Source organism: Colobus angolensis, unplaced genomic scaffold, assembly GCF_000951035.1.
Source record: "Colobus angolensis palliatus isolate OR3802 unplaced genomic scaffold, Cang.pa_1.0 Scaffold1, whole genome shotgun sequence".
NCBI lineage: Eukaryota > Metazoa > Chordata > Mammalia > Primates > Cercopithecidae > Colobus > Colobus angolensis.
Genome location: NW_012110918.1, coordinates 17,561,386 through 17,584,226, shown reverse-complemented (window position 1 = coordinate 17,584,226; position 22,841 = coordinate 17,561,386). Strand labels below are relative to the sequence as shown.

Sequence of the window (22,841 nt, the reverse complement as noted above, 5' to 3'; positions counted from 1 at the left end):
TGGCTGCACCCACCCTGGTCCTAGCAGAGCCCCGGCCCAGAGCGCTGCTCCCACACCCTCGGAACTCGGCTGTGTTCATCGGCAGGGATCTGTCACTTGTCCCTCCAGGAAGGCTCCTCATGCCTTTGCTCTCCTGAGAATAAAACTTACTGTGACTCCTCCTCCAAACTTCCTGCCCCTTGGGTCCCAGCTGTTGGCTTTTGCGGCCCCTCCTTGTGACCTCACGCAGTTGGGTGGCAGCAGCCCTCTCTGTGGGCCTGCTGGGGACAGGCTTCTGTGCCATGTCCTCTCCCAGGCTGGGGGTCCACTCGCCCTCTGAGGGTGTGTGGCTGAGCCCCCGCTCGCCAAAAGTCATGTACATTTGGTGGCAGCGTCCAAGCCTTCTCTCAGGATGGTCAGCCCTGCCCCATGTGGGGTCCACGTGTGCCCCGGCATTGAGAGGGTCTGTTCCAGGGATCTGTATGGGGGTCACAGGGCACAGCCGCTCAAGTCCCAGGTGTGGGAGCTCTGGGCCAGCCGTGGCGCGGGCACCTCCCAGGGCGTTTGTAAGACACGCACTTCCTGCCTGCGCCTCTTGCCCAGTGGCGTCAGGACAGCCGGTCCGAGGGAGGGGGTGCGGCAGCCATGTCCCAGTGGCTGCGGCCTGGCTTCTCATGGGTGCAGCTCGCCCTCCTTGTACCTGCAGCGTGGAAGACAGAGCCGAAAGGTGCCCCTGGGCTTCGGGAGCTCTGAGCTGCTTCAGAAGTTCGCACATGTGGGATTTTGTCTCAGGTTTTAGTCAGGCTGTATTTTTTTATTCCAATTCCTATGCTCTGTTACCTGAACCTGTTTGATTCTTTTGATTTTCTTCTTTCTGAAAAAGACTTTTCACGGTTTCCTATTCTGCCTTTCTTCCGTATGCCTCTCAACGGGACGAACAGCTGAGATTAAAAAGATAGTAGCAGGTACGAACCCAAAGAGTGTGCCGAAGTAAAGAGCGCGCCTGGAGGGCCTCAGACCTGCGCGCAGCCCCTCGGCGGCACGCCTGCCCCAGGACAGCCCTGCATGGGGACACGTGTCAGGCCCCAGACCCAGGCTCAGCCGCAGCCCTCAGGCGGGGTCCCGATGCCCACTCCGCTCCCTTGTGTTATAAATGCCATGGTCCTTCTTAGCCCTGCTGCGGCCTTGCCTGTCATCAGAGGGCAGGCTGCTTAGGGCACCAGCCGAGGCGGGGCGCTGCCTGCGCTGCTGCCTCATGGGCCGCCTTGAGAGATCTGTGTGGGTCTCAGTAGGTGGGTGGCTCCGTGCCTACTGCAGTCCGGTCCCTGTGGTGTTGGTGGGCTCTGGCTGTAGGAACAGCCTGTCTCCTCCACAGTGCTTCACATGTGTCCCATGTGGCTTCTGGCTGGACGTGGCAAGGCTCCTTCCTCCCTCCCCCCTCCCCCTCTTTTTTTCCCTTCTTCCTCTTCTCCCTCCTTCTCCCTCCCTCCTTCTCCCTCCTCTTTCCTCCCTCCTTCTCCCTCCTCTTCCCTCCCTCCTTCTCCCTCCTCTTCCCTCTTTCCTCCTCCTCCCTCCTCTTCCCTCCTCCCTTGTCCTCCTCTTCCCTCGCCTTCCTTCTTCTCCCTCCTCTCTTTCTCCCTCCTCCCCCTCCCCCTCCTCCCTTCTGTCTCCTCATCTTTCCTCCCCTTCCCAGCACCAGGCCCAGGGCTAGTCCTTTGGGGAGCAAGTGAGGCCGTGGTGCCTGCCCTTTCGGAACCCTGTCCTGGAGTACGGGGAGGTGTCGCCAGCACGTGGGATCTCGTCCTTGTACCATTGACCATTCCGTGGTTGAGCCCTGCAGCACCCAGGGCGAGAGCGTGGCCCATGGCCGAGGTGGCTGGTCTGCTGCCTGCACTTCCTTGTGTGAAAGGAGGTTTGCAGGAGACCTGCTCTGCCCGTCATGGCCTTTCCCTGCAGGCAGGCGTCTGGCCCGGGGTGCTAGCAGGGAGCAGGGGCTGCCGCTCGAGGGCCGGCCCCATGGCCCTGATCTCCTTGGAGCCGGCCCTGTCCCCCACATGCAGGGGTCTGGGCGAGGCCCAGGGCTACATTCCTAGGAGAATGCTGACCCTGCGCTTCTCTGGCTGGTCAAGGTGTCACTGGGAGGCTGGGCCGGCGCGTCAGTCTGTGTCTGGCATGCAGGGCCCTCCCTGAGATATCTGCTCTCGCCACTCGCAAAACATGCCTCTTGCTCCTGGATTGAACTTTTATGCCTGAGAGCCCCAACCCATCATTTTTCAAAGCTTCCTATAATAATTTGAAAATGTGTTATAAAAATTACATAATTCACGGCCGCTTGCAACAATTAACTGGCCAGTGCTGAAGCGAGTCGGACCAGGTGCTCCTGCAGCAAGTGTGTGCCAGCTGTAACCCGGGCAGGCCTATCCTCTGGCCCTTGCTGCCGTCACCAGCTCTTAACACTGGGCGCACCAGGGCTCCCCATCATGCAGGACCTGCCCAGAATTTCCACAGCAGATGGTGTTCAGGAGTGGTGGTCAGGACGGCTGGCCGGGGCCTCACTGACGCTCCAGCTCCCATGCTCCCCTTAAAAGAAGACAGCTTTTATTTGTTTTTGAAATTCTTATCTTGGAGGAAACTTTCTAAAAGTACCAATATTCTTTTCAAAACATAGCTTACAGTTTTTCTTTTCTTTTTTTCTTTTTTGAGACAGGGTCTCGCTTTGTTGCCCAGGCTGGAGTGCAGTGGTGTGATCACAGCTCACTGCAGCCTCAACCTCCTGGGCTCAAGCGATCCTCAGGCCTCTGCCTCCCGAGTAGCTGGGAGTACAGATGCCTGTCACCACACCCTGATAATTTTTATTTTTATGTTTTTGTGTGTGTGTGTGGAGATGGGGGGTCTTGCTGTGTTTCCCAAGCTGGTCTCTACCTCCTGGGCTCAAGCGATCTGCCTGCCTTGGCCTCCCAAATTGCTGGGATCACAGGCATGAGCCACCGTTCCCAGGCTTATTTTCTTACATACTTGTCCTAGAACAACTGAATGTGTAAAGTGGGAAAAAAAAAAAGAAAAACCCACCCAGCCCAGATAACCATCTCTGACATTCTGGCACATTCCTTTTGACTCCGTGTTGCTCTGGACACTCATTTTCATGGACAACAAGCAGGTTTGCTGGGGTCCTGCTGGGTGTGGCTGTGGCATAGCCAGTGGGAGAACTGATGCAGCAGAGTGGCTGGCTGGCGGGAGAGGCCATCCCGGGTGGGCTTCCAGGGGCAGTCAGGGCGCAGCCTCTCGCGGGCCCTCGGACCTGCGTGTCTCGCTGCGCTGTCCAGGTTTCATGGTCACGGTCATGACGAGTGTCACCAGTGGCCGGCGTTCGGGCGCACCCCCTGCAGGTGACCTGTGTGTTGCTTTGCTGTGGGCGCAGTCCTTGGCCCGGCACGGTGCATGAGCAGCCCCGGCACCCTCTGACTGTGCTTTCCAAACCCAGAGGCTGGCAGGGCAGAGATGCTGGACCACGCCGTCCTGCTTCAGGTGATCAAAGAGCAGCAGGTGCAGCAAAAGCGCTTGCTGGACCAGCAGGAGAAGCTGCTGGCGGTGATCGAGGAGCAGCACAAGGAGATCCACCAGCAGAGGCAGGAGGATGAGGAGGACAAGCCCAGGCAGGGTAGGCTGGGCCGGCAGAGGGAGTGGGGTGGGGCCGGGCAGGGGGTCTCCTGCCGTTGTCATGCGGCTGGGTCTGAGGCTCGGTGGCCTCAAGTCCTGAGGGTGAGTGTGGGTTTTGGTTCCCAGTGCCCAGTGTTGCTTGTTCTTTTGGGCCCCAACTGGCAGCCTGTGTTCAGTGCTGTGGCTCAGTGATGGCCGACTTCATTTGCAGTGGAGGTGCATCTAGAGCCTGGGGCGGCGGTGCCCAGAGGCCAGGAGGCCCCCGAAGGCAAGGCCAGGGAGACGGTGGAGAATCTGCCTCCCCTGCCTTTGGACCCTGTCCTCAGAGCTCCCGGGGGCCGTCCCGCTCCATCCCAGGACCTTAACCAGCGTTCCCTGGAGCACCCTGAGGGGCCTGCGGGCAGAGACCCTGCTGGCCCTCCTGATGGCGGCCCTGACACAGAGCCTCGGGCAGCCCAGGCCAAGCTGAGAGATGGCCAGAAGGATGCCGCCCCCGGGGCAGCTGGCACGGTGAAGGGGCTCCCCAAGGGCCCAGAGCAGGTGCCCGTGCCAGACCCCGCCAGGGAAGCCAGGGGTCCAGAGGAGCGCCTTGCCGAGGAATTTCCCGGGCAAAGTCAGGACGTTACTGGCGGTGGTTCCCAAGACAGGAAAAAACCTGGGAAGGAGGTGGCAGCCACTGGCACCAGCATTCTGAAGGAAGCCAGCTGGCTCGTGGCAGAGCCAGGAGCAGAGACGGGAGACGCTCGCGTGGAGCCCAAGCAGATGAGCCGAGACCTGGGCCTTGCGGCGGACCTGGACCTGCCCGGCAGGGCGGGAGGAGCGGCCGCACAGCCCCAGGCTGTGGTCCACCAGCTGGAACCGCGGGTCATCTCTGACGGCGAGCAGGACGGACAGCAGGGCCACCGGTGGGACCATGGCGGTCACCTGGAGATGAGAAAGGAGGCCCACGGCGGGGACCATGTGCCTGTGTCTCACGAGCAACCGAGAGGCAGGGAGGATGCTGCTGTCCAGGAGCCCAGGCAGAGGCCAGAGCCAGAGCTGGGGCCCAAACGAGCTGTCCCGGGGGGCCAGAGGCCGGACAATGCCAAGCCTAACCGGGACCTGAAACTGCAGGCTGGCTCTGACCTCCGGAGGCGACGGCGGGACCTTAGCCCTCATGCAGAGGGCGAGCTGGCCCCGAGGGACAGGGTCATCATTGGCCTTAACCCCCTGCCTGCTGTCCAGGTGAACAACCTCCGTGGTGCCCTGGACACCCAGCTCCGCCAGGCTGCGGGGGGAGCTCTGCAGGTGGTTCACAGCCGGCAGCTGAGACAGGCGCCCGGGGCTCTGGAGGAGTCCTAGCACCTGCTGGCCATGAGGGCCACGCCAGCCACTGTCTTCCCCGGCCAGCAGCAGGTCTTTCTCAGCCGCATCCCAGCCAAACTCTGGAGGTCACACTCATCTATCCCCAGGGTTTCATGTCTGAGGCCCTCACCAAGTGTGAGTGAGAGTATAAAAGATTCACTGTGGCATTGTTTCCAGAATGTTCTTGCTGCTGTTCTGTTGCAGCTCTTAGTCTGAGGTCCTCTAACCTCTAGACTCTGAGCTCACTCCAGTCTGTGAGGAGACGTGGCCTCCACTGCGAGCGACCGGTGCACTCCCAGGCTCCGGCTGGGGAGCCGCTGCGTCTGCGATCAGACCTGCTCCTGCCAGGGGGCACGCGTGCTCTTCAGGTTGAGCTCGGCCGTGTGTGGAGGTGCACATGGCTGCTGATGGTCCCAGCACAGGCTGCCGTGAGAGCCAGCGTCCAACCCCAAACTTGCAGCGACTCCGAATTACAACTGTTTACCGATGTTTCCCACAGTGTGGCGGGAAGTCTTGAATAAACACTTTTGCCTTCGCCCAGCCTCGGTGGATGCTGTTTGGTGTCCGGGAAGCACAGGGAACGGGCCGGACTCGCGAGCGGGGCATCCAGGGACACTCCTCTTGGTTGGCCCAGCCCTCCATGGTCTGTGTTTTGCAAAATCCAGTTGTGGCTTTTTTTTAAAAAGTAAAAAAGACCACTGATACCTGATTAGTGAAGCTGGGGGAGTGACTGAAAGTCTGAGGCCAGCTCAGGATTCCACATGTATAAAGCAGAGGCCAGAGGTCACGAGGGAACAGTGCCATGACCTGAACATCGAGCATCGCAGGGACTGGACACGAGATGCAGCACAGCCCCAGAGAGACCCTGTGAGCAGGCAGAGACCGCCTGGTGCCAGGAGGTTGTCCAGCCCCCAGGGCCAGGCCGACATGCATGCTGCCCCGTGTCCAGGACAAGCTCCACAGCCCTCTTGCCTGGCGGGGGAGAGGAGGTGCTGCTGTGTCCAAGCACGTGTGGATGGGGACTGCGTCCCTGAGTCTGCGTCGGCTCGTCCTCTGGGGAGCTTGCGCCCCAACCCTGCCACGAAGGGCAGAGGGCCAGGGCCTGGGTCTGGGGGACCCATGTTGGTGAAGGGTCTCTGCATGGAGGGCCCAGCCTCGGCCTCTGGCAGTGTCTTCTACCTGCACCTTTTGATATCCTTTGGCTTTTTATTGTAGTTTCTTACCTTGAAGGATGTCACTGGGCAGCCTGAAGACTGGAAATTTTTTTCTTTTGAGACAGAGTCTCACTGTGTTGCCCAGGCTGGAGTGCAGTGGCATAATCTCAGCTCATTGCAACCTCTGTCTCCCAGGTTCAAGCAGTTCTCTTGCCTCAGCCTCCCTAGTATCTGGGACTACAGGCAAGTGCCACCACGTCCAGCTAATTTTTTTTTTTTTTTTTGTATTTTTAGTAGAGACCGGGATTCACCATGTTGGCCAGGCTGGTCTCTAACTCCTGACCTTGTGATCCACCCACCTCAGCCTCCCAAAGTGCTAGGATTACAGGCTTGAGCCGCGGCGCCCCGGCCTGAAGACTGGAAATATACTAGAGGGAAGCTTCTGGAGGCTGAGTGGTGACGCCTGCGGAGTCCCGGGGGCTGGGAGGAGGCTGCAGGGCCGGGGGCTGCGGGGCCAGGTGCTGGGAGGGGGCCAGGGGCCAGGGGCACTGCTCAGCAGTTGGGAGGTACCCCGCCAAGGGGGTTCAGTCCTGGTCATTTCTGTCTTTCAGTCTCAATTAAAAACAGTTCCAAATGAACCACTGCTCAGTGGTAAAACGCCTTCTGGACATTCCCCTCAGATTGGAACTCCATTTGTTAAATTGCTCAAAGTGAGATTTTCATTCTGGCTGGATTTCCCCAAATATCTTGCCGTGACCCAGTTTTCTTTTTCTTTGGAGGTTATTCCACCCTCCCTGCTTTCTGCTGAGATGGCTGCTGTTGGAGCGGGCCGCCCTCGGCCGACACAGAGGCATCCATGACAGCTGTGCTTCTGCTGTCGCCTGTCCCACTGCACCCCAGAGTCCCTACACCCCCAGCCACAGGCAGGGTCACCCGCCCCCATGCACACTTCCTTATTCCTGCCCACCCCCAGCCCAGGTGGCAGCCCCTCAGGGAAGGAAAGAGAAACTTCTTTCCCCAGAAGCCTTGCAGACCCCTGGGTGGGGCCTCTCAGAATGACACAGAGGGGCCCCGGGGCTGGGCTGTGCTTTCTGACCAACCACAGGCTGCTCCTGTCTGGTCAGTCCTGGTGCAGGTCACTGGGCCATGGAGCCTGCCTCTGGGGGCTCAGTTCCAGAGCAGGGCCGCAGGGATAGTGCTGCCCCGTTGCCGGTGGTACTTCTGTGCAGGAACAGACTTGCACAGCACGCTGGCCGAGGGACGGATTGAGTGGAGCTCAGCCCTCAAAGAACTTCCGGCATCGCCTGAGAACCAAGGCATTTGCTGTGGTTTGAATGTGTCCCCTCCAAAATCCAGGAGTTGCCTAAGTGATAGTATCAACAGGTGACGAGACTGTGGGCTCCCTCCTTGCTCCTACGATTAAGAGCCTTATAAAAGGACCGGGCGCAGTGGCTCACGCCTGTAATCCCAGCACTTTGGGAGGCTGAGGTGGGTGGATCACCAGGTCAGGAGATGGAGACCATCCTGGCTAACACAATGAAACCCCGTCTCTACTAAAAATAAAAAAAATTAGCTGGGCGTGGTGGCGGGCACCTGTAGTCCCAGCTACTTGGGGTGCTGGGGCAGGAGAATGGTGTGAACCCGGGAGGCGGAGCTTGCAGTGAGCCAAGATTGTGCCGCTGCACTCCAGCCTGGGCAACAGAGCGAGACTCTGTCTCAAAAAAAAAAAAAAAAAAAAGCCTTATAAAAGAGGCTGCACGCAGCATGCAGGTCATATGCTCTCTTGCCCCTCCGCCTTCTCCAGCATGAGGACGCGGCACAAAGGCTGTCCCCAGACACCAGTGCCAGCGCCTGGATCTCGGGCTTTGCAGCCTGCAGAGCTGTGAGAAACCAGGCTGTTCTTTGTAAATCACCCAGTCTCAGGGCTTTGTTAGGGCAGCAGGACAGCCCAAGTGCACCTGAAGTAGTTAGAGCTCTGCACTGTCCCTGCCGTGTGGAAACAGCAGAACCCCTCCCCCTTCCCTTCGCCTGCTCCCCCCCTCCCCCACTCCCCCCAAGCTTCCTGAGCTGTCAACCGATGTGGTGCTGAGATCCAGTCACTCAGGGAGGAAGGTTTGGAAGGAAAAAGGAAATTTGGAGTGGCAGAAAAGACGGTGTCCCCAGGAGGTCTGAGAGCTGAGTTTGGAGGTGCGGGCCACACTGGGCCACAGAGAGTCTGGCAGGTCTGTCACCACCTCACGGGGTGAAGGACAGCAAGGGGGAGTGCTGGGAAGACAGGTCTGTGGGCGGGACGGGAGGCTGGATTTGGAGGGAGAAGATGCAGGAAGCTCTGCCAACGAATTGCCAGAGAACGGAGGAGAGGGCATGACAGGGCTAAGAAAAGGACGTTTGTGCAGTGAGGCTGGCTCATGGATGAGTGCTGGGCACACGTGAGGAGGAAGGCAGGGTGGGGGCAGCCGGCCCTGCACGCTGGGGAGGCAGGTCGGGTGGGTCATGCCAGCACACGACATGAGTCTCTGGCCTGTGCATGGATGGGCTGTGGTGGCTTCACCCCAGCAGTCTGGTCTGGATTTCTGTGGTTCCCAAGATGTGACACTATCCTGGCCCTTGGGACAAAATCCAGCGCTCTGGCCTGGCTCCTGCAGACCCACCACCCAGATCAGACCGCAGGGCATTTGACCCTTAGGGGAAACCAGGCTAATTCTGGGGTAGCATCTGTAGGAGGAAACATGGAGGAACACACCTCAGCCCACGGGCTCAGCTGCTAGCACGGGCCTGGGGGCAGGTGCAGGCTGCAGCCCCATGACAGTGCGACCTCCACACCCCAATCAGGGGCTCTCAAAGCAGTCTCCGCCACGCCCTGCAGGTGGCGCTCAGGCCCCACGGACTCCCAGGTCTCAAGGTCAACAAGTGCCCGGGCAGCATCAGGATGTGACCCTTCTCACCTTAGTTTTAGGTCCAGTGATGTGACAGGGAGGGGGAACGAGAGGGCAGGTGCCATCAGTGAAGTACCTGGGCTGCTGAGGGGGGCGACCAGCCCCACACAGGAGGGGCAGTGGCTGCTGGTGCTCTACACAGGCCCCTCTCGGAGACTCAGGCCCTTTTGTGAAGAGCCCCCGCCCTGCCCCGTGTCCAGGAAAGCCACCTGCGAGGACCCTGCCCCATGGAATGTCCCCTTATGGTGCTGGCGTCCTTGTCTTTGGTGTGTGCTGTATACCCATAGCGAGATCTGCAGGCTTCACCAGATTCACATTAAATACCTTAGTGAGAATGTTTTAAAATGGGGACCTTGAGGCAGGGTGTCCCCAAGTCCCAGCCCTTCCAGTTTTGGGGGAAAGGCTTTGGGCCCCCCCATTCCACCTCGGAGAGGCCAAGACCCACATGTCACAGTCTGCACACAGTAAGCCCCAGGCTGCAGGACTTAACGGAGTCTTTATCGTGGCTTCCATTACATCTTACTCTAACTCAGATTTACAGACACAACACTGGAAAACCAATTCCTGCTCTACCCACGCCTCAACTTGTTAAGAAGAAGAAACACAGGATCTAACACCCAGGAACGTCACATCTTCGTCATTCCCACTTTCTTTCTGCCCTAGGCATTCAGTATGTGCCACGAGGGGCCATCAGGACGAGGGCACCGCACCCACGGCAGCAGACAGGTGTGAAGCTCAGAGTCCCTCCTAACAGCCTCGCTCCAGCGTCTTCTTGGCCTGTAAGATAAAGTGTTTTGTCTCAATGGCTTGTTTCCAAGTTAGATACGGCTCAAAAGAAAGCTACCACACTAAATGTCATGTTCTACGCAAATACCTTACAGAGAACATGGTGCTGGCATGTGGTGGGGGCTTGACTGGTTGGAGCCTGGGCCCCATGGGCCAGTTCTCTGGGCCACTTGTCCATGGGAAAAGGGCCTCATGACACTGTCATGGAACTCACTGCTGCACCCTCCTCTGAGCCCCCACCAGATGCCACATTGGGACCCAAGCTCTCATAAAGGGAAAGCAGGAGCCCCCCAACTTTTTTTTTTTGAGATGCAGTCTCGCTTTGTCGCCCAGGCTGGAGTACGGTGGCGCCGCAATCTTGGCTCACTGCAACCTCCACCTCCCAGGTTCAAGTGATCTTCCACCTCAGCCTCCCAAGTAGCTGGGACTACATCACCAGACCTGGCTAATTTTTTTTTTTTTTTTTTTTGTAGAGACGGAGTCTCCGTATGTTGCCCAGGCTGGTCTCAAACTTCTAGGCTGAAGCAGTTCACTCGCCTCAGCCTCCCAAAGTGGTAGGATAACAGGCATGCGCCCCCATACCCGGCAAAAAGTGCAACTTCTGATGAGTCAGCCACCCCTGGATCCAAGGCTGCTAGGGCCGGGTAGGGATGAAGGCCATGGAGCTCTTGTTCAACTACCCTTTCTCTGGTCCAAATCTCCGGATTAATAGCTCCCAGTAAACAAGAGTCAGCACTGGCATCACGGCCTACCCCAGATACACTGAGGTGGTACCCAGAGAGGCTGACACTTAGGGAACCAGCCTCAGAATGACTTAAAGCCCCCACGGGCAAGAAGCCCTATCGTGCCAGTTGTGAGGGTGGCTGGGGGTGCCCGGCAGGACAGGTGCTGAAGGGATCCACCACTGCAGCTGCACGGGGCGGGCTGCAAGTGAGGGGAGATGAAGACCCGGAAGGTGCTGGGCACTTTCTGGGAGTCCTGTGTTGGGTCGATCCTGGCCTGACACCCCTTGGCGGCAGTGCTAACACGAAAGCTTACGCGTTTTACCAGGCGCTTTAGTGCACACATTTCCCATCCTTTCTGAGGTTGGTGCCAGTCCCGGTTTACAAATGCGCAGGGACAAGCCCTGGACGGCCGAGGTTTCAAGGGCTCGTCGGTGGCTCGGTGGTTTGGTCAGCCGGCGTCTAAAGCACGCGGCAGGCGCTCAAACCTTGAACCAACGGAAAAGCAAAGGAAAGCTGGGGCCCCCCGGATCTTGGAGGGGAAGGGCTAGGAGGGGCCCGCACCCACCTACCGCGGCGGCGAAGCAGCTCCGCAGGGCCTCGAACTCCCGCGCGCAGAGGTCCTTGCTCAGACGGCCGCCCGGGGCCGTGGAGGCCTGCACGCACCTGCCGTACGCCGCGGCCTGCGGAGGGGATGGGCGCGGGTCATGGGGTCCCTTGACTCCGTCACCGCCCTCCCTCCCAGTCACCTCCTCGCGCTGCTCCTCCTGTCCAGCAGCACTGGCCTGCCCGCGGCTCCTCACCTCGGCCCCGCAGGCGGCCAGCCGCTCGGGGAAGGCGCGGAGGCGGCTTCGCACGCGGCCCCACACAGCTCCGTTCACCGACATGAGCGGCTGTTCCCAGCGCCCCTGGACGCCGTCATCTTAGGTCCATCCTCTTCCGGTGTCAAACAGTTTAATAGGTCGGCGCTTCCGCCCATAACCTTTCCTGAGCTGCCTAATTGGCCAGAGCCCCTGCAATTGGCTCTTGTCCTAGTCTGTCTGTGCCCTGGGACTTCGGATTGGCCTAGGCTCAAATTGTTTACGAAGCCAACCTCAGGGCCCGCCCCGCCGCGAGGGATTGGCCGGCGGAGCCAGACCCACGCAGTGATTGGAGAGCCCGGGCCTGGCGGAAGCGGGGCAGTCCGGGAGGGGGCTTGGATCATGGCTGCCGCGCCGCCGCTACGGGACCGCCTGAGCTTTCTACACCGGGTGAGTGAGGGCGGTCTGCCCGGGCCCCGGCCCCACGGCTTCTCTCGAGCGCCGCGTTCCCCGGACTCGCCCCGGGCTTGAGCCGTTGACCTTGCGTCTCCGCGCCGGGTAGCTGCTCCTGGCCCCTTCGCCCGCGCCGACGCCCCTGAGCTGCCCACCCGCCGCGCCGTCCCGGGGCCTCCCAAGCCGGACCCACCGAGCGCAAGGGCGATGGGCACAGCCAGACCCTGGGGGGACGAACAGGCCTCGGCCAGCATTTAGTGGGCTCCGACAGGAGGGAAGGAGCGGCGGACCCAGTGGATGTGGAGCCGCTGTGTCCGTGCTCCCGGCGCCCAGGTGGGCTGGCGGCCCGCCGTCCTCCCTGACGGTGGCATTTCAGAGGACCCGGGTCCTGGAGAGGCACCCCTGGGTTGCAGAGAACACAGACATTTCGAAGGGACAGGGAAGGACACACCGTTGTAAGCCCCTCTTAGTAAACCCTCTGACACAGACACAACACTGGAAAACCAATTCCTGCTCTACCCACGCCTCAACTTGTTAAGAAGAAGTTCTCTGAGAAGGAGAGGCCGGGCCGGTTCCCAGGTGTCGTCCTGAGCAAACTGCCCTCTTTTGTCAGCCCTCAGCTTTCCTAGGCTGGACCTCAGAGGGGGCTGGGTGGGCCCAGGGCGCGGCCTTGGGCTGCCAGAAGCCACGCTAGGGTTGGTCAAGGCTCTCAGTGCAAGGTTTGGACAGAGTCGTTCTGTGCTGCCTTCTGCAGTTGTCAGCTGTCACCTGCAAACCTGTCTAGCTCCCCTTAGGGCTTGGTGGGCAAGTAGTGTCAGTGATGTGTGTCCACAGCCTCGGGAAACACTTCAGGTCCACGTTTTCGTGTGTTGTCACTAGATCTCCGCCCTTCCAACTGAAAGGCTTCAGCACCTCACGTGGTCGGTCCCATGCTTGTCCTCTTAAATACTCTTGAACTCTATTCTGTCCTGAAACTGAATAATGCAAAAATGGGTGGTTCCAGTTTTCATCCCTATAAACCGTACGTCTTTGTGCCAGTAAGTAAGCATGAAACGAATAAGTACATCTGCTCTTAGCGAACATAAAACACACGACATCAGTCGGTTCTTGGGGAGCGATGGAGCCAGTCAGGCTGAGCGGCTGTCACTCTGCCAATCCGGGCTCTTGGGAGGTGGAACCATTCATAGTCCCCTGCGTGGAAAAGGGCTTGCCTGGACCTTGTTTGGCTTTGCTAGTCAGTAGGTAGTCAAATAGCCTTACGTGCTGGTAAGTGCAGGGAGGCTGGGGGCTGTGTCCCGTCATAACCCAAGTGGCACAGCTCCTCCGTGGAGAACCACCACTGATTTGCCTCTTCTCCAAGGCTGTTCATCCTTGACTGTTGAGAGAGGACCCTGCTGCAGCCTCCCTGTGGCCAGTAGCACAGTTCTCACCCCTTCCCAGGCCTCTCTCCGGCCATGTCAACAGCGAGAGGTGGGCCGTTGCCATCCCCTTTGGAGGGCTGTGGACCCACCCTGTGGGAGATGGCACCTATCATGGCGGGGCTCTTGTTGCCTTTCAGCTCCCGATTCTTCTGAAGGGGACATCGGATGATGACGTCCCATGTCCCGGCTACCTGTTTGAAGAGATTGCTAGTATCCTTCCTCGACATACCGTGTGGGGGAAAGAACGGATGGCAGGGTCCAGAGTGGTGTGAAGGGTTCCCGGGGATTGTGCTGTCCCTAGGGGGATCTGCAGCTCCTTTATCATCGTAAGCAGCCGTGGGTGGGGTCTGAAGGCTGCAGTACTGATGGCACAGGAGACCTGAGAAGCCCCGCACTCCTGATCGCAGAGCCTGCAGTAGGCGCCTGCAGGGAGCATAGACTGAGAGGTCCCAGGGCCCGGTCTCCCTGCGGCCCAGCACAGCCTTCACCATCTCGCCCTTCCCTAACCCGAGCGTGCCACAGAAATCTCCCACGAGTCTCCGGGCAGCAGCCAGTGCCTGCTGGAGTACCTCCTGAGCCGCCTGCACAGTAGCTCCGGCCACGGGAAGCTTAAGGTGAGCCCCCGGGTGGTCAAGGGTCAGGCCCGAGGCCCGGCCCACGGTGGTTGGGCTGGAGGAGCAGATGAGCAGCCCAGGGTGGCAAGCAGCTCTGTGCCCTTTGGGTGCCCTGGGCCCTGCCCTGGGTGTCCCGTGTCCGGCCCGCCCAGCACTGCTGACCGCCCCACTCCCCAGGTGCTGAAGATCCTGCTCTATCTGTGCAGCCACGGCTCCTCCTCCTTCCTGCTCATCCTCAAACGCAACTCTGCCTTCATCCAGGAAGCTGCAGGTACAGGGGCTTTGGACAATGGGGGAGGGTGACAAATCCTCCGGGCTTGAGAAGGAAGACTTCAGCCAGAGCCCTCACCTGGGCCTGGTCCCCATCAAAGCCCCGCCTTGCTGATCCTGGCCCATCCCTGGCCTCTCCACCTGCTGCCCACCCTCACCGCAGCTGGCCGACTCGGCCTCCCCTGACCTGCCCTGCCCCTCCCTCTGCTGGGTCCTCCGTGCCTCCCATGCGTCCCTGGGCCTTCAGCTGCGTCTGTCCCTGTGCTTGCTGCCCCGGGTGCCATTGTTTGTTTCTCTGTGTGCCCCGCGGGTCTTCCCCCTCCATCCCAGCGCCCACACGTAGCAGACGCAGTGCCTGTTCACACGTCCTCCTCAGGCTGTGGGTTCTTGTTCTAGGGCTGCTCCTCAGAGCCCAAGACAGAGGGAAGCCATGGGAGGGCGGGACTGGGAGGCAGGAGAGGCGGGGCCCCGGCCAGTCGGTCTGTCCAGGCAGCAGGTGGGTCTTGGGGGAGCCGTCCCGCAGGCTGGGGGGCAGTCCCGTGTGCCTCTGCCTAATGAGGACTTGTGGGGGCTTGGCCTGAGATCTTCCATGGGGCTCCAGGTGGTCACTGGGCACACCATGTCTGGACCCCAGCCCAGCCCCTGAGGGGAATTCTGGAGAGGGACACTGAGTCTCTGTCGTGCCGCTGCTTGCTTATGGAGACCCTGAGCGTGTCCGTCCACTGGGCTCACCCCAAAACCGGCGTCGAAACCAGTGTTGCCCCACTTTGTGACAAGTGGGCATGCAGCTCTAGGTGTCCCTCAGGGGCCAGTGCCCTGGGCCATTGACAGTTGTGACACATGACTTAGGCGGTAGATGCCCCTGAAGGAACGGCTGTGCGAGGGTGCTCCCGCCATCCTGATAGAGCGCCTCACAGCTTTGGGGCCAAGGCAGTACCAGCCATTTATCCTCACCATTCAGCGGGTCAGAGGGCCCCGGGCTCCCAGGCCACTCCCATGGCTGTGGTTGGTGCATGTACGTTGTGGCTTCAGTGGTCTTGGGGACATGCCCTGGGGTGGGGGCTGCAGCAGGTAGGGGGATGGGGCACGGCAGGCCCCGAGGATGGGAAAGGCTGTTCTTCTGACCCTGGGTTCTTGTTGGCACTAGAGTCTCTCCTGTGCAGAGGCAGTTGTGGATGATGGCTGTCGCCTGCTGTGCCTGGGCACTGGCCCTGGGCGACGCACAGGCTGTGGGAGGTGTCACGACAGTCCCCGTGAGGAAGGCAGGTGCCAGATGCTGCACATGAGAGACGGAGCGCCCCGCCCCAGGCAGCGGGTGTGCAACAAGGATGGCCCACCCCACACACGCAGAGAGTCAGAAAGAGGAAAGAAACACAAAACGCAGCTGGCAGTTAAAGACAGGTTTTCTTTAGTTAAAACCTGAGAGGCGCCCCAAGCCGACTGTGGTCAGAAGCCCTTTCTCTTACAGACTGAGAGCGTGTATTGGTTTTAGGGTGAGGGGCTCATCAGAAGCTCGGAATGTTTATGTGTGTGGAGCAGCTCATGGCAGGGTTGGAAGGACAGGAGGTTATCTCGGGACAGACATCTTGCCAGCCCGGAGGTGGGTTTTCTCAAAGCTGGTGTCTTCCCGGCCGGAGGAGGGTTATCTTGGGCTGGCATGTCTCTGGTGGGGGAGGAGTTTGGAGTGTTTCTGGTTGGAGATGTTATTTGTAGTTTGTGGTTGTGCTGACTTTAGCCATTAGGCTGATGCCCTTTGGATTTAGGCGGTTTTTGGTTAAGGTGAACTTTAGAATGAGGGGCTTGTCCAAGATGGTCATGCTCCTGCTGTGTCACAGAGGAGGGCCAGCGCGAGGTGGCAGGCGGGTGCCCTGGGCTCCTGCGTGAAGATGGCAGCTGCAGGGGATCAGTTTATCCAGCCACTGACTCAGCTTGCGGCTGCCATCCTACGTGACCCCTCCCCCATTTCAGACTCCCCAGCCCTGAAAGGATCCCTCGGCTCCCAGTGCAGGCTCAGGGGGCCCTGGGGCCGGAAGATTTAAGGAAAGAAGTCCCAGTTCACCGTGAGAGGAATTCTCAGGGCAGGGGAGCCCGCGGCGGCTGAGACTGGGGATGGGTGGGTCCAGGTGGAGCTTTCAGGCTGTGATAAGAAGGCTGGTTTCTCCCTCCAGGCCCCAGAAGCCTCCGAGGGGTCCCTGGTGCACCTGGGGCAGGGAGAGTGGGCTGCGGGGAGGCCGCACCAGCTCAGGCACCAGGGGTTGCCAGCCCTGGGGGAGGCGAGGTGTTTGCGTGGAGAGAGACTCGCCTCTGTGGGGCATGGGTGGGGGGAGCTGAGGGTCTGCTCTGGTGTGGCCTCTGCGGGGTCCTGGAGGAGGGCGTGCCAGTAGCCGTGACAGAAGGGCCCGGGTGGCAGGAACTTGCCACCCCGGAGTGGGCCCAGTTCACCATGTTCTGCAGGGAGCAGCGGTGCCAGGCTCAGCCCTGCCCCCCACTTGCCTTTTATGTTCTGCAGCTTTTGCGGGGCCCCCAGATCCTCTGCACGGGAACAGCTTGTACCAGAAGGTTCGGGCGGCTGCACAGGTGAGCCCAGGAGCAGTGTCGCTCTGCGGGGTGCCCTTCCTCCTGTAGAGGGGCAGGACTGGGGCCAGGATGTCAGCTGGGGGGTTTGCAGTTCTCCTGCCCGGGACCCCTGCCTCTGCTCCTTGCTGGTGGACACAGAGCCTGTGTCCAACTGAGTGGCTCAGGAGAAGTGTCCGGGGGACAGAACAGAGCTGATAAGAGTGGCAGGGCGAGCACAGCAGGCCCCGGCATGAGGGCGCTGAGGGCCTCCGCCTCCCCGTGTAGGACTTGGGGAGCACCCTGTTCTCGGACGCCGTGTCGCCACTGGCTCCCTCCCAGCCTCTGGGGAACCCGCCTGCCACAGGTAGGTGACCGAGGGGACTGTGTCCAGTCCCGGCACTGGGTTTCTGCCTCCCTGAGTGTCCTCGGCGTCCGTGCCACCCATGGGCAGGGCCGACGGTGGGGGCCGACTTGCCGCTGACCGAGGCCCCTCTGCAGGCATGGGCTCCCAGGCCAGGCCGCACAGCACCCTCCAGGGTTTTGGCTACAGCAAGGAACATGGCCGCACGGGTGAGTGGGAAGGGCCTGCATGGGCCCCGGCATCTCAGGGTACAGGGATGAGGAGGGCGGTGGGGGCCGGACCATGCTGCCCCACCTGGTAGCTGCTGCCCCCCGTCTCCTCCCCTACACGGCCTCAGCCCTTCCTGGGGCTGTCCCCGCTGCTGCCGTGGGGGTGGGGCAGGTGTGGCCAGGGCTGCTTTACGGACAGGCGAGAGAAACCAGGCTGAGCAAGAAGTCAGGGCCGGGCCCCATGGCAGGGGTGAGTCCCACTCCGCCCCTGGCTGTAGTGTGAGTAACGCAGGCAGTCCCGTGTGGAGCTGTTACAAGCCGAGGCAGTGCCAGTGGACAACTACTTGTTAGCGCCAGAAGAACCACAGGTGGCACCACTGCCTGCAGCTGGGAGCCAGCCCCCGGCCCAGCTGTGCCCTGCTGCCAGGCCCCGGGCGGCGTCTCGCCGCTCACCGTTAGGCTGTCACACTGTCCTGCACGCAGCCCGGGGCTCCTGCTGACACTTTGGTGTGGGGGCACCTTCTACAGGGAGCTCACGCGGGAAAGGCCGGCCCCTCCCCAAGCCCTGGACACACCTCCCTGAGCCAAGGCCGAGCCCAAGCCCCTTAGGACAGCCTCACCCCCAGAGGACAGAGCAGAGGGACGGAGGCATAACTGCTGTGAGCTGGGGTGTCCAGGCCCCTGGGCGTGGGAATGCCAACGTGGAGTCCACCGGGAGCTTCCAGAAGGCCTGGGGCCCACCCGGAGGCCTCCCTACCTGCAGCGTGTACCCCGACCTCCCCAAGCCTGAGCAGGGAGCCCATGCGGGCACCCCGCTCCCAGAGAACGTGGGTGGGGGCCGCACCGGGCGGCCGTCCCATCTCCCTCTCCTCAGGTGCGGGCTCGGCAGGCGAAGCCTTCCTCTCCACCATCCAGAAGGCCGCAGAGGTGGTGGCCAGCGCCATGCGCCCCGGGCCCGAGAGTCCCAGTACCCAGAGGCTCCTGCCGCGGGGTGACACCTACCAGCCTGCCACGATGCCTTCAGCCAGCCACGGTCCCCCAACCCTGGGGAACCCACTCCCCGGGGCTATTCCAGGTCCCCGAGGTATCGAGGCGAGGGTTCCTCCCCTTGGGGTCTGGGTCACTCCTTCCTGTCACCACTGGGGCTTTGCAGCCATGGAGGCAAATCCCAGGGCCTCCCACACAGCAGGAGGGGACGGGACTCGAGGTGGAAGCAGATGCCCACTGGGGCTGGTGTTTGCTGAAGCTGGAGCCAAGGTGGCCACCCATCCTCAGCTCAGGACTCAGTCCCCAAGGCCTTGGTCCAGGGCCCCGGGAGGTGGGCATGGGGCTGGCCTGAAGCCCTGGGGATCTCACAGGCCATCCTGTTTCCTCCAGCCGTGAGGCATCAGCCTGGGCAGGCCGGAGGGGGCTGGGACGAGCTGGACAGCAGCCCCAGCTCTCAGAATTCCTCCCAGAACAGTGACCTGAGCAGGGTCTCAGACTCGGGCAGTCATTCTGGCAGCGACAGCCATTCAGGGGCCAGCCGGGAGCCGGGCGACCTGCCAGAAAGGTGAGTGGGAGCCGCTGGATATGCAGGAGTGGTCTCGGAGCCACCACACCGCCCCCCTCCCAGCGCGGCTCCTCTCCAGGTTCTCCCCAGGGCGAGGCAGGGGTAGGGGCACGGCCCCAACTCACCCTTGACCTGGCCATTCCCCCTGGCAGGGTTGAGGTGGTGGCCCTGAGTGACTGTCAGCAGGAGCTGAGCTTGGTGAGGACTGTGACTCGGGGACCACGCGCCTTCCTGAGCCGCGAGGAGGCACAGCACTTCATCAAAGCGTGAGTGCGCCTGGACCCGCCCGGCTCTGCCCCAGCCCCAACCCTGGACGAGGGAGGAGGGGACGGGCCGCACTCACCGCCCAGATGTCCCCTCTCTGCAGGTGTGGACTGCTCAACTGTGAGGCTGTGCTACAGCTGCTGACCTGCCACCTGCGTGGGACCAGTGAGTGCACGCAACTGGTGAGCTGCGCATGCGGGCGGGAGGGCGTGACTGTGCGCATGCCTGTGTGCGGACATTCCTGTGTGTGTGCGTGTGTGTGCTTGTATGGGCACACCTGTCTGTGAACATTCCTGTGTGCGGCTGTGCATGTGCACATGCCTGTGTGTGTGCGTGTGCCTGTGTGTGTATGCCTGTGCATGTGTGCGTGTGTATGTGACTTCATGTGTGTGGTTGTGTATGTATGTGCCTGTGTATGTGTGCGTGCACATGAAAGTGTGGACACGCGTGGGCATGTTGCGGGGGCGTGCAGAGGAATGAAGGTAAGGCGATCGGGGCAGCAGGTCATGTGCTTCTCACTGGGGTCTGTCCAGGAGCCAGGGAGGACATGGCTCTGGTGTCGGGGAGCTGGGGTGTAAGGCGGTGAGGACAGGGCTCTGGTGTTCTGGAGCTGGAGTGTAAGGCAGTAAGGACAGGGCTCTGGTGTCTGGGAACTGGGGTGTAAGGTGGTGGGGACAGGACTCTGGTGTTCGGGAGCTGGGGTGTAAGGCAGTGGGGACAGGGCTCTGGTGTTTGGGAGCTGGGGTGTAAGGCGGTGAGGACAGGGCTCTGGTAGAGCTGTCCCTGGTGCCTCCTGGCACTCCGGTCGTTGAGGAGGAGGGAGAATAGGGAGAGAGATGGCCAGACAGGCCTCCCTGGCATGGACCTGCTGCCCCATGGGTGCTGATGTCCCCTCCCTTCGTCTGCAGAGGGCCCTGTGTGCCATTGCCTCCCTGGGGAGCGCCGACCTCCTTCCCCAGGAGCACATCCTCCTCCGCACCCGGCCACGGCTACAGGAGCTCAGCATGGGCAGCCCGGGACCTGTGACCAACAAGGCCACCAAGGTGGGCAGCTGCAGAGTACCACACACACTGGGGTCCAAGGGTACAACAGGACATACACTGCAGTCCGTGGCCACCCTGTCCCTGCCTGGTGCTTGGTCAGCCCTTCCTGGACCCGCCTCCCGAGTCCCTGTCCCGCTGGCAGAGGGAGCAGCAGTGAGTCAGGGTCCTCACCTCCCCACTCCCTTCCTGCCTTCCACCCCAACTCCGCAGCACTCACGGTACACTGGCCTCTACCTGTTCCTGGAAGCCCCCAAACTCCTCTGCCTTAATGTTCCTGCCCTTGTGTCTCGGCTCACACCCACCTCTTCCAGGAAGCCCTCCCTGACTGCACGTGCAGTTTGCATGACCCATGACCCAGCTCGTGCTCAGCTCCCAGCTCGTGCTCAGCTCCCAGCTCGTGCTTAGCTCCCAGCTCGTGCAGCTCATGCTCAGCTCCCAGCTCATGCTCAGCTCCCAGGCTCCAGAGGGCAGAAGTGGTTCCATTGATCTCTGTGCACTTGAACACTCTGAACTGCCTGGAGGCTGCTGGAATCACACTGGGAGGCCTCTCTCTGCTACCAGGCCCTGGCACCTTCCCTCTGCCTGTGGACACCCCCAGCTTCTTTCTTCCTGTTTTCTCCCTGGCTGCTGGAAACAGGTCCTCAGTCACCCATCTCCAAGTCGTCCTTATCTAGCTCACCTTTCAGTCAGAGCGACAAGTGAGCCTGGGGTTTGCACCACCGCAGGCGAACCTCATAGTGGGGTGTCTAAAACGGGCATGCTGGAAGAACCCTGCGTCCAACAGTTGGAAACACCCGGATGTGCCGGGCCACGTGTGTTCACTCCCTCCAGCAGTGCCTGGTGGGTTATGACGGGGAGGGTGTCCACTGGTATAGTAGTGAATGAAGGAACAAGATTTGAGGTGTGTGTGTGACACCTGCCCCCTGTCGCCAGCACCAGCCCAACAGCTGCTCTCTGGGATGACAACTGGGTGCACTGCTCCAGCCCCCTCCTGGCAGCCGGCGTCCTGCCCAGAGCTGGCCCTGCCCTCTGAGTGGAGGAACTGAGGAAGTCCTAGGGAGAGGCGGGCCCTGGTCCCCACAATTTCCAGGGTTGCATAGGAACCTCCCTGGTTCCTCCTTCCTTCCTCTTTCAGATCCTGAGGCACTTTGAGGCCTCCTGTGGGCAGCTGTCCCCTGCCCGGGGCACCTCAGCTGAGCCTGGCCCCACAGCCGCCCTCCCAGGCCCATCTGACCTGCTGACCGATGCTGTGCCTCTCGCTGGGAGCCAACTCTTCCTCCAGCCTCTGAGTTCAACCGCAGTCTCATGCCAGAGCCCTGCTCCCTCATCTGGGATGCCGCCCAGCCCTGTGCCCACCCCACCCCCAGATGCCTCCCCCATTCCAGCCTGTGGAGACCCCAGCAAGGCCAAGGCCAGACTGGCAGAAAGCAGGGGGTGGGGACCTGAACAGGTCCTAGGGGGCACAGACAGCCCAAAGAGAGGCCCCAGCAACTGTGCGTGGAGCCGCGACTCCTTGTTTGCTGGTATGGAGCTGGTGGCCTGCCCCCGCCTGGTGGGGGCCGGGGCTGCTGCAGGAGAGTCCTGCCTTGATGCTCCCCGAGCCTCCCAGACATCGTCCCAGAGGACAGCAGTCAAAGAGCCTTCTGGCTCAGAGCCGTCAGCTTTCGCGTTCCTGAACGCCTGACCCGATGGCCTGGCCCTGGAGTTGTCAGCTTCAGCTGCTGCCTGGGGGGCTCTGTGCTTCTTGAGCAGCCTCAACCACAGCTGCTACAGTCTCCAGGCAACTTGACCTGAGAGGAGGACCCTAGGGCTACCTCAGTTTCCCCCATCTCCTCTGCCAGAGGCTCTGGCTATTTGGACTTGAATCCCTACAAGGGATAGGCAGGTGGCAGGGCCTCAGAAGGGTTGATCTCAGGGGTCCCACGGGGCAGCCCCTGCTTGTCTTGCCCTCAGACATGAGATTTCTGTTGTGAATATGGAAGCGACTACCAGGTTCTTTATTTCATTTTGATCTCAGCTCCCTCCTTCCCCAGGAGGTCATGAGCAGCAAGCCACTGCCTCCCCATGCCTTCGGGGTGGGCTGGGGGCGGAGGCTGGGTGTGGTGCACGTGGGTTGAGGGAGTCTTGTCCGGGCTGCCTTGTGCTGTCTGGTCTTTGACCGTTTCAAGTTTCAGATCCCCACGTGACCCTTCCCTGGCTCTCCCCTGCTCCTTCGTGCTGTAATTGCTTCCTGCACACGAAGCCTCTGATTGGAGCCTCTGGTCCGTCTCAGAAGAACCTTCGGAGAGCGCTGGGGTTTATGCGTTCTGAATAAACACTACTGTTTACATGAAGCTGGGCCATTTATTTTTCTTCTTTTGTGTATGTGCATTTTAATAAAAATGCCATCAATAAGGGGCACACACAGGACTGCTTTCCTTAGAGCAGGGACCGGCGCTGCTCCTGAAACGTGTGGTGGAAGCCCCCATTGGCACTATTCTTGCAGTTAACCTTCATGGCAAGGTTTTAAACTATGAGACTCAGTTTGTTAAATAAATAATAGACTATGTGGCCAGGCGTGGTGGCTCAAGCCTGTAATCCCAGCACTTTGGGAGGCCGAGACGGGCGGATCATGAGGTCAGCAGATCGAGACCATCCTGGCTAACACGGTGAAACCCCTTCTCTACTAAAAATACAAAAAACTAGCCGGGCGAGGTGGCGGGCACCTGTAGTCCCAGCTA

At 60.8% G+C, this 22,841-nt stretch overlaps 3 protein-coding genes across 5 annotated transcripts in view; 2 read left to right on the top strand and 1 right to left on the bottom strand.

Moving 5' to 3' along the window:
- SLC38A10 (solute carrier family 38, member 10) overlaps positions 1 to 5,521 on the top strand; it is a 49,526-nt gene extending 44,005 nt beyond the window's left edge. The window contains exons 14-15 of the mRNA XM_011933275.1: positions 3,461 to 3,637; positions 3,848 to 5,521. Coding sequence (XP_011788665.1) covers positions 3,461 to 3,637; positions 3,848 to 4,977 — 1,307 coding nt within the window. The 3' untranslated portion in view covers positions 4,978 to 5,521. The remainder of the gene's footprint in view (positions 1 to 3,460; positions 3,638 to 3,847) is intronic.
- Positions 5,522 to 9,547: 4,026 nt separating this feature from the next.
- LOC105524375 (chromosome unknown open reading frame, human C17orf89) lies at positions 9,548 to 11,586 on the bottom strand. Of its 3 annotated transcripts, none has more exons than XR_001003763.1 (3): positions 11,382 to 11,586; positions 10,895 to 11,261; positions 9,548 to 9,847 (listed from the first exon to the last, which is right to left on the bottom strand). XR_001003763.1 is itself a non-coding variant. In XM_011959635.1 (3 exons), the coding sequence occupies exons 1-3, from the start codon at positions 11,463 to 11,465 to the stop codon at positions 9,738 to 9,740; spliced, it is 309 nt and encodes a 102-aa protein (XP_011815025.1). In that variant the 5' UTR covers positions 11,466 to 11,586; the 3' UTR covers positions 9,548 to 9,737. The 3 variants fall into 3 exon arrangements, 2 of the variants coding, with proteins under 2 accessions (XP_011815025.1, XP_011815146.1); XM_011959635.1 differs by having other exon boundaries at positions 11,147 to 11,261; XM_011959756.1 differs by having other exon boundaries at positions 11,151 to 11,261.
- Positions 11,587 to 11,728: 142 nt separating this feature from the next.
- Positions 11,729 to 22,459, top strand: ENTHD2 (ENTH domain containing 2). The gene is made up of 12 exons (XM_011959521.1): positions 11,729 to 11,828; positions 13,390 to 13,462; positions 13,775 to 13,866; positions 14,044 to 14,137; positions 16,646 to 16,713; positions 16,978 to 17,056; positions 17,191 to 17,262; positions 18,640 to 18,814; positions 18,967 to 19,080; positions 19,182 to 19,260; positions 19,987 to 20,121; positions 21,257 to 22,459. The coding sequence occupies exons 1-12, from the start codon at positions 11,781 to 11,783 to the stop codon at positions 21,803 to 21,805; spliced, it is 1,578 nt and encodes a 525-aa protein (XP_011814911.1). The 5' UTR covers positions 11,729 to 11,780; the 3' UTR covers positions 21,806 to 22,459.
- Positions 22,460 to 22,841: the final 382 nt, after the last annotated feature.

Excerpts from the sequence above, each read along its gene's own strand:
- LOC105524375 (XM_011959635.1), bottom strand. The coding sequence starts at position 11,465 with ATGTCGGTGAACGGAGCTGTGTGGGGCCGCGTGCGAAGCCGCCTCCGC. Across the intron at positions 11,262-11,381 it reads TGGCCGCCTGCGGGGCCGAG|GCCGCGGCGTACGGCAGGTG; the intron begins GTGAGGAGCCGC and ends TCCCCTCCGCAG. Across the intron at positions 9,848-11,146 it reads CTGCTTCGCCGCCGCGGTAG|GCCAAGAAGACGCTGGAGCG; the intron begins GTGGGTGCGGGC and ends TTTATCTTACAG.
- ENTHD2 (XM_011959521.1), top strand. The coding sequence starts at position 11,781 with ATGGCTGCCGCGCCGCCGCTACGGGACCGCCTGAGCTTTCTACACCGG. Across the intron at positions 17,057-17,190 it reads GGGGAACCCGCCTGCCACAG|GCATGGGCTCCCAGGCCAGG; the intron begins GTAGGTGACCGA and ends GCCCCTCTGCAG. Across the intron at positions 18,815-18,966 it reads CCGGGCGACCTGCCAGAAAG|GGTTGAGGTGGTGGCCCTGA; the intron begins GTGAGTGGGAGC and ends TCCCCCTGGCAG.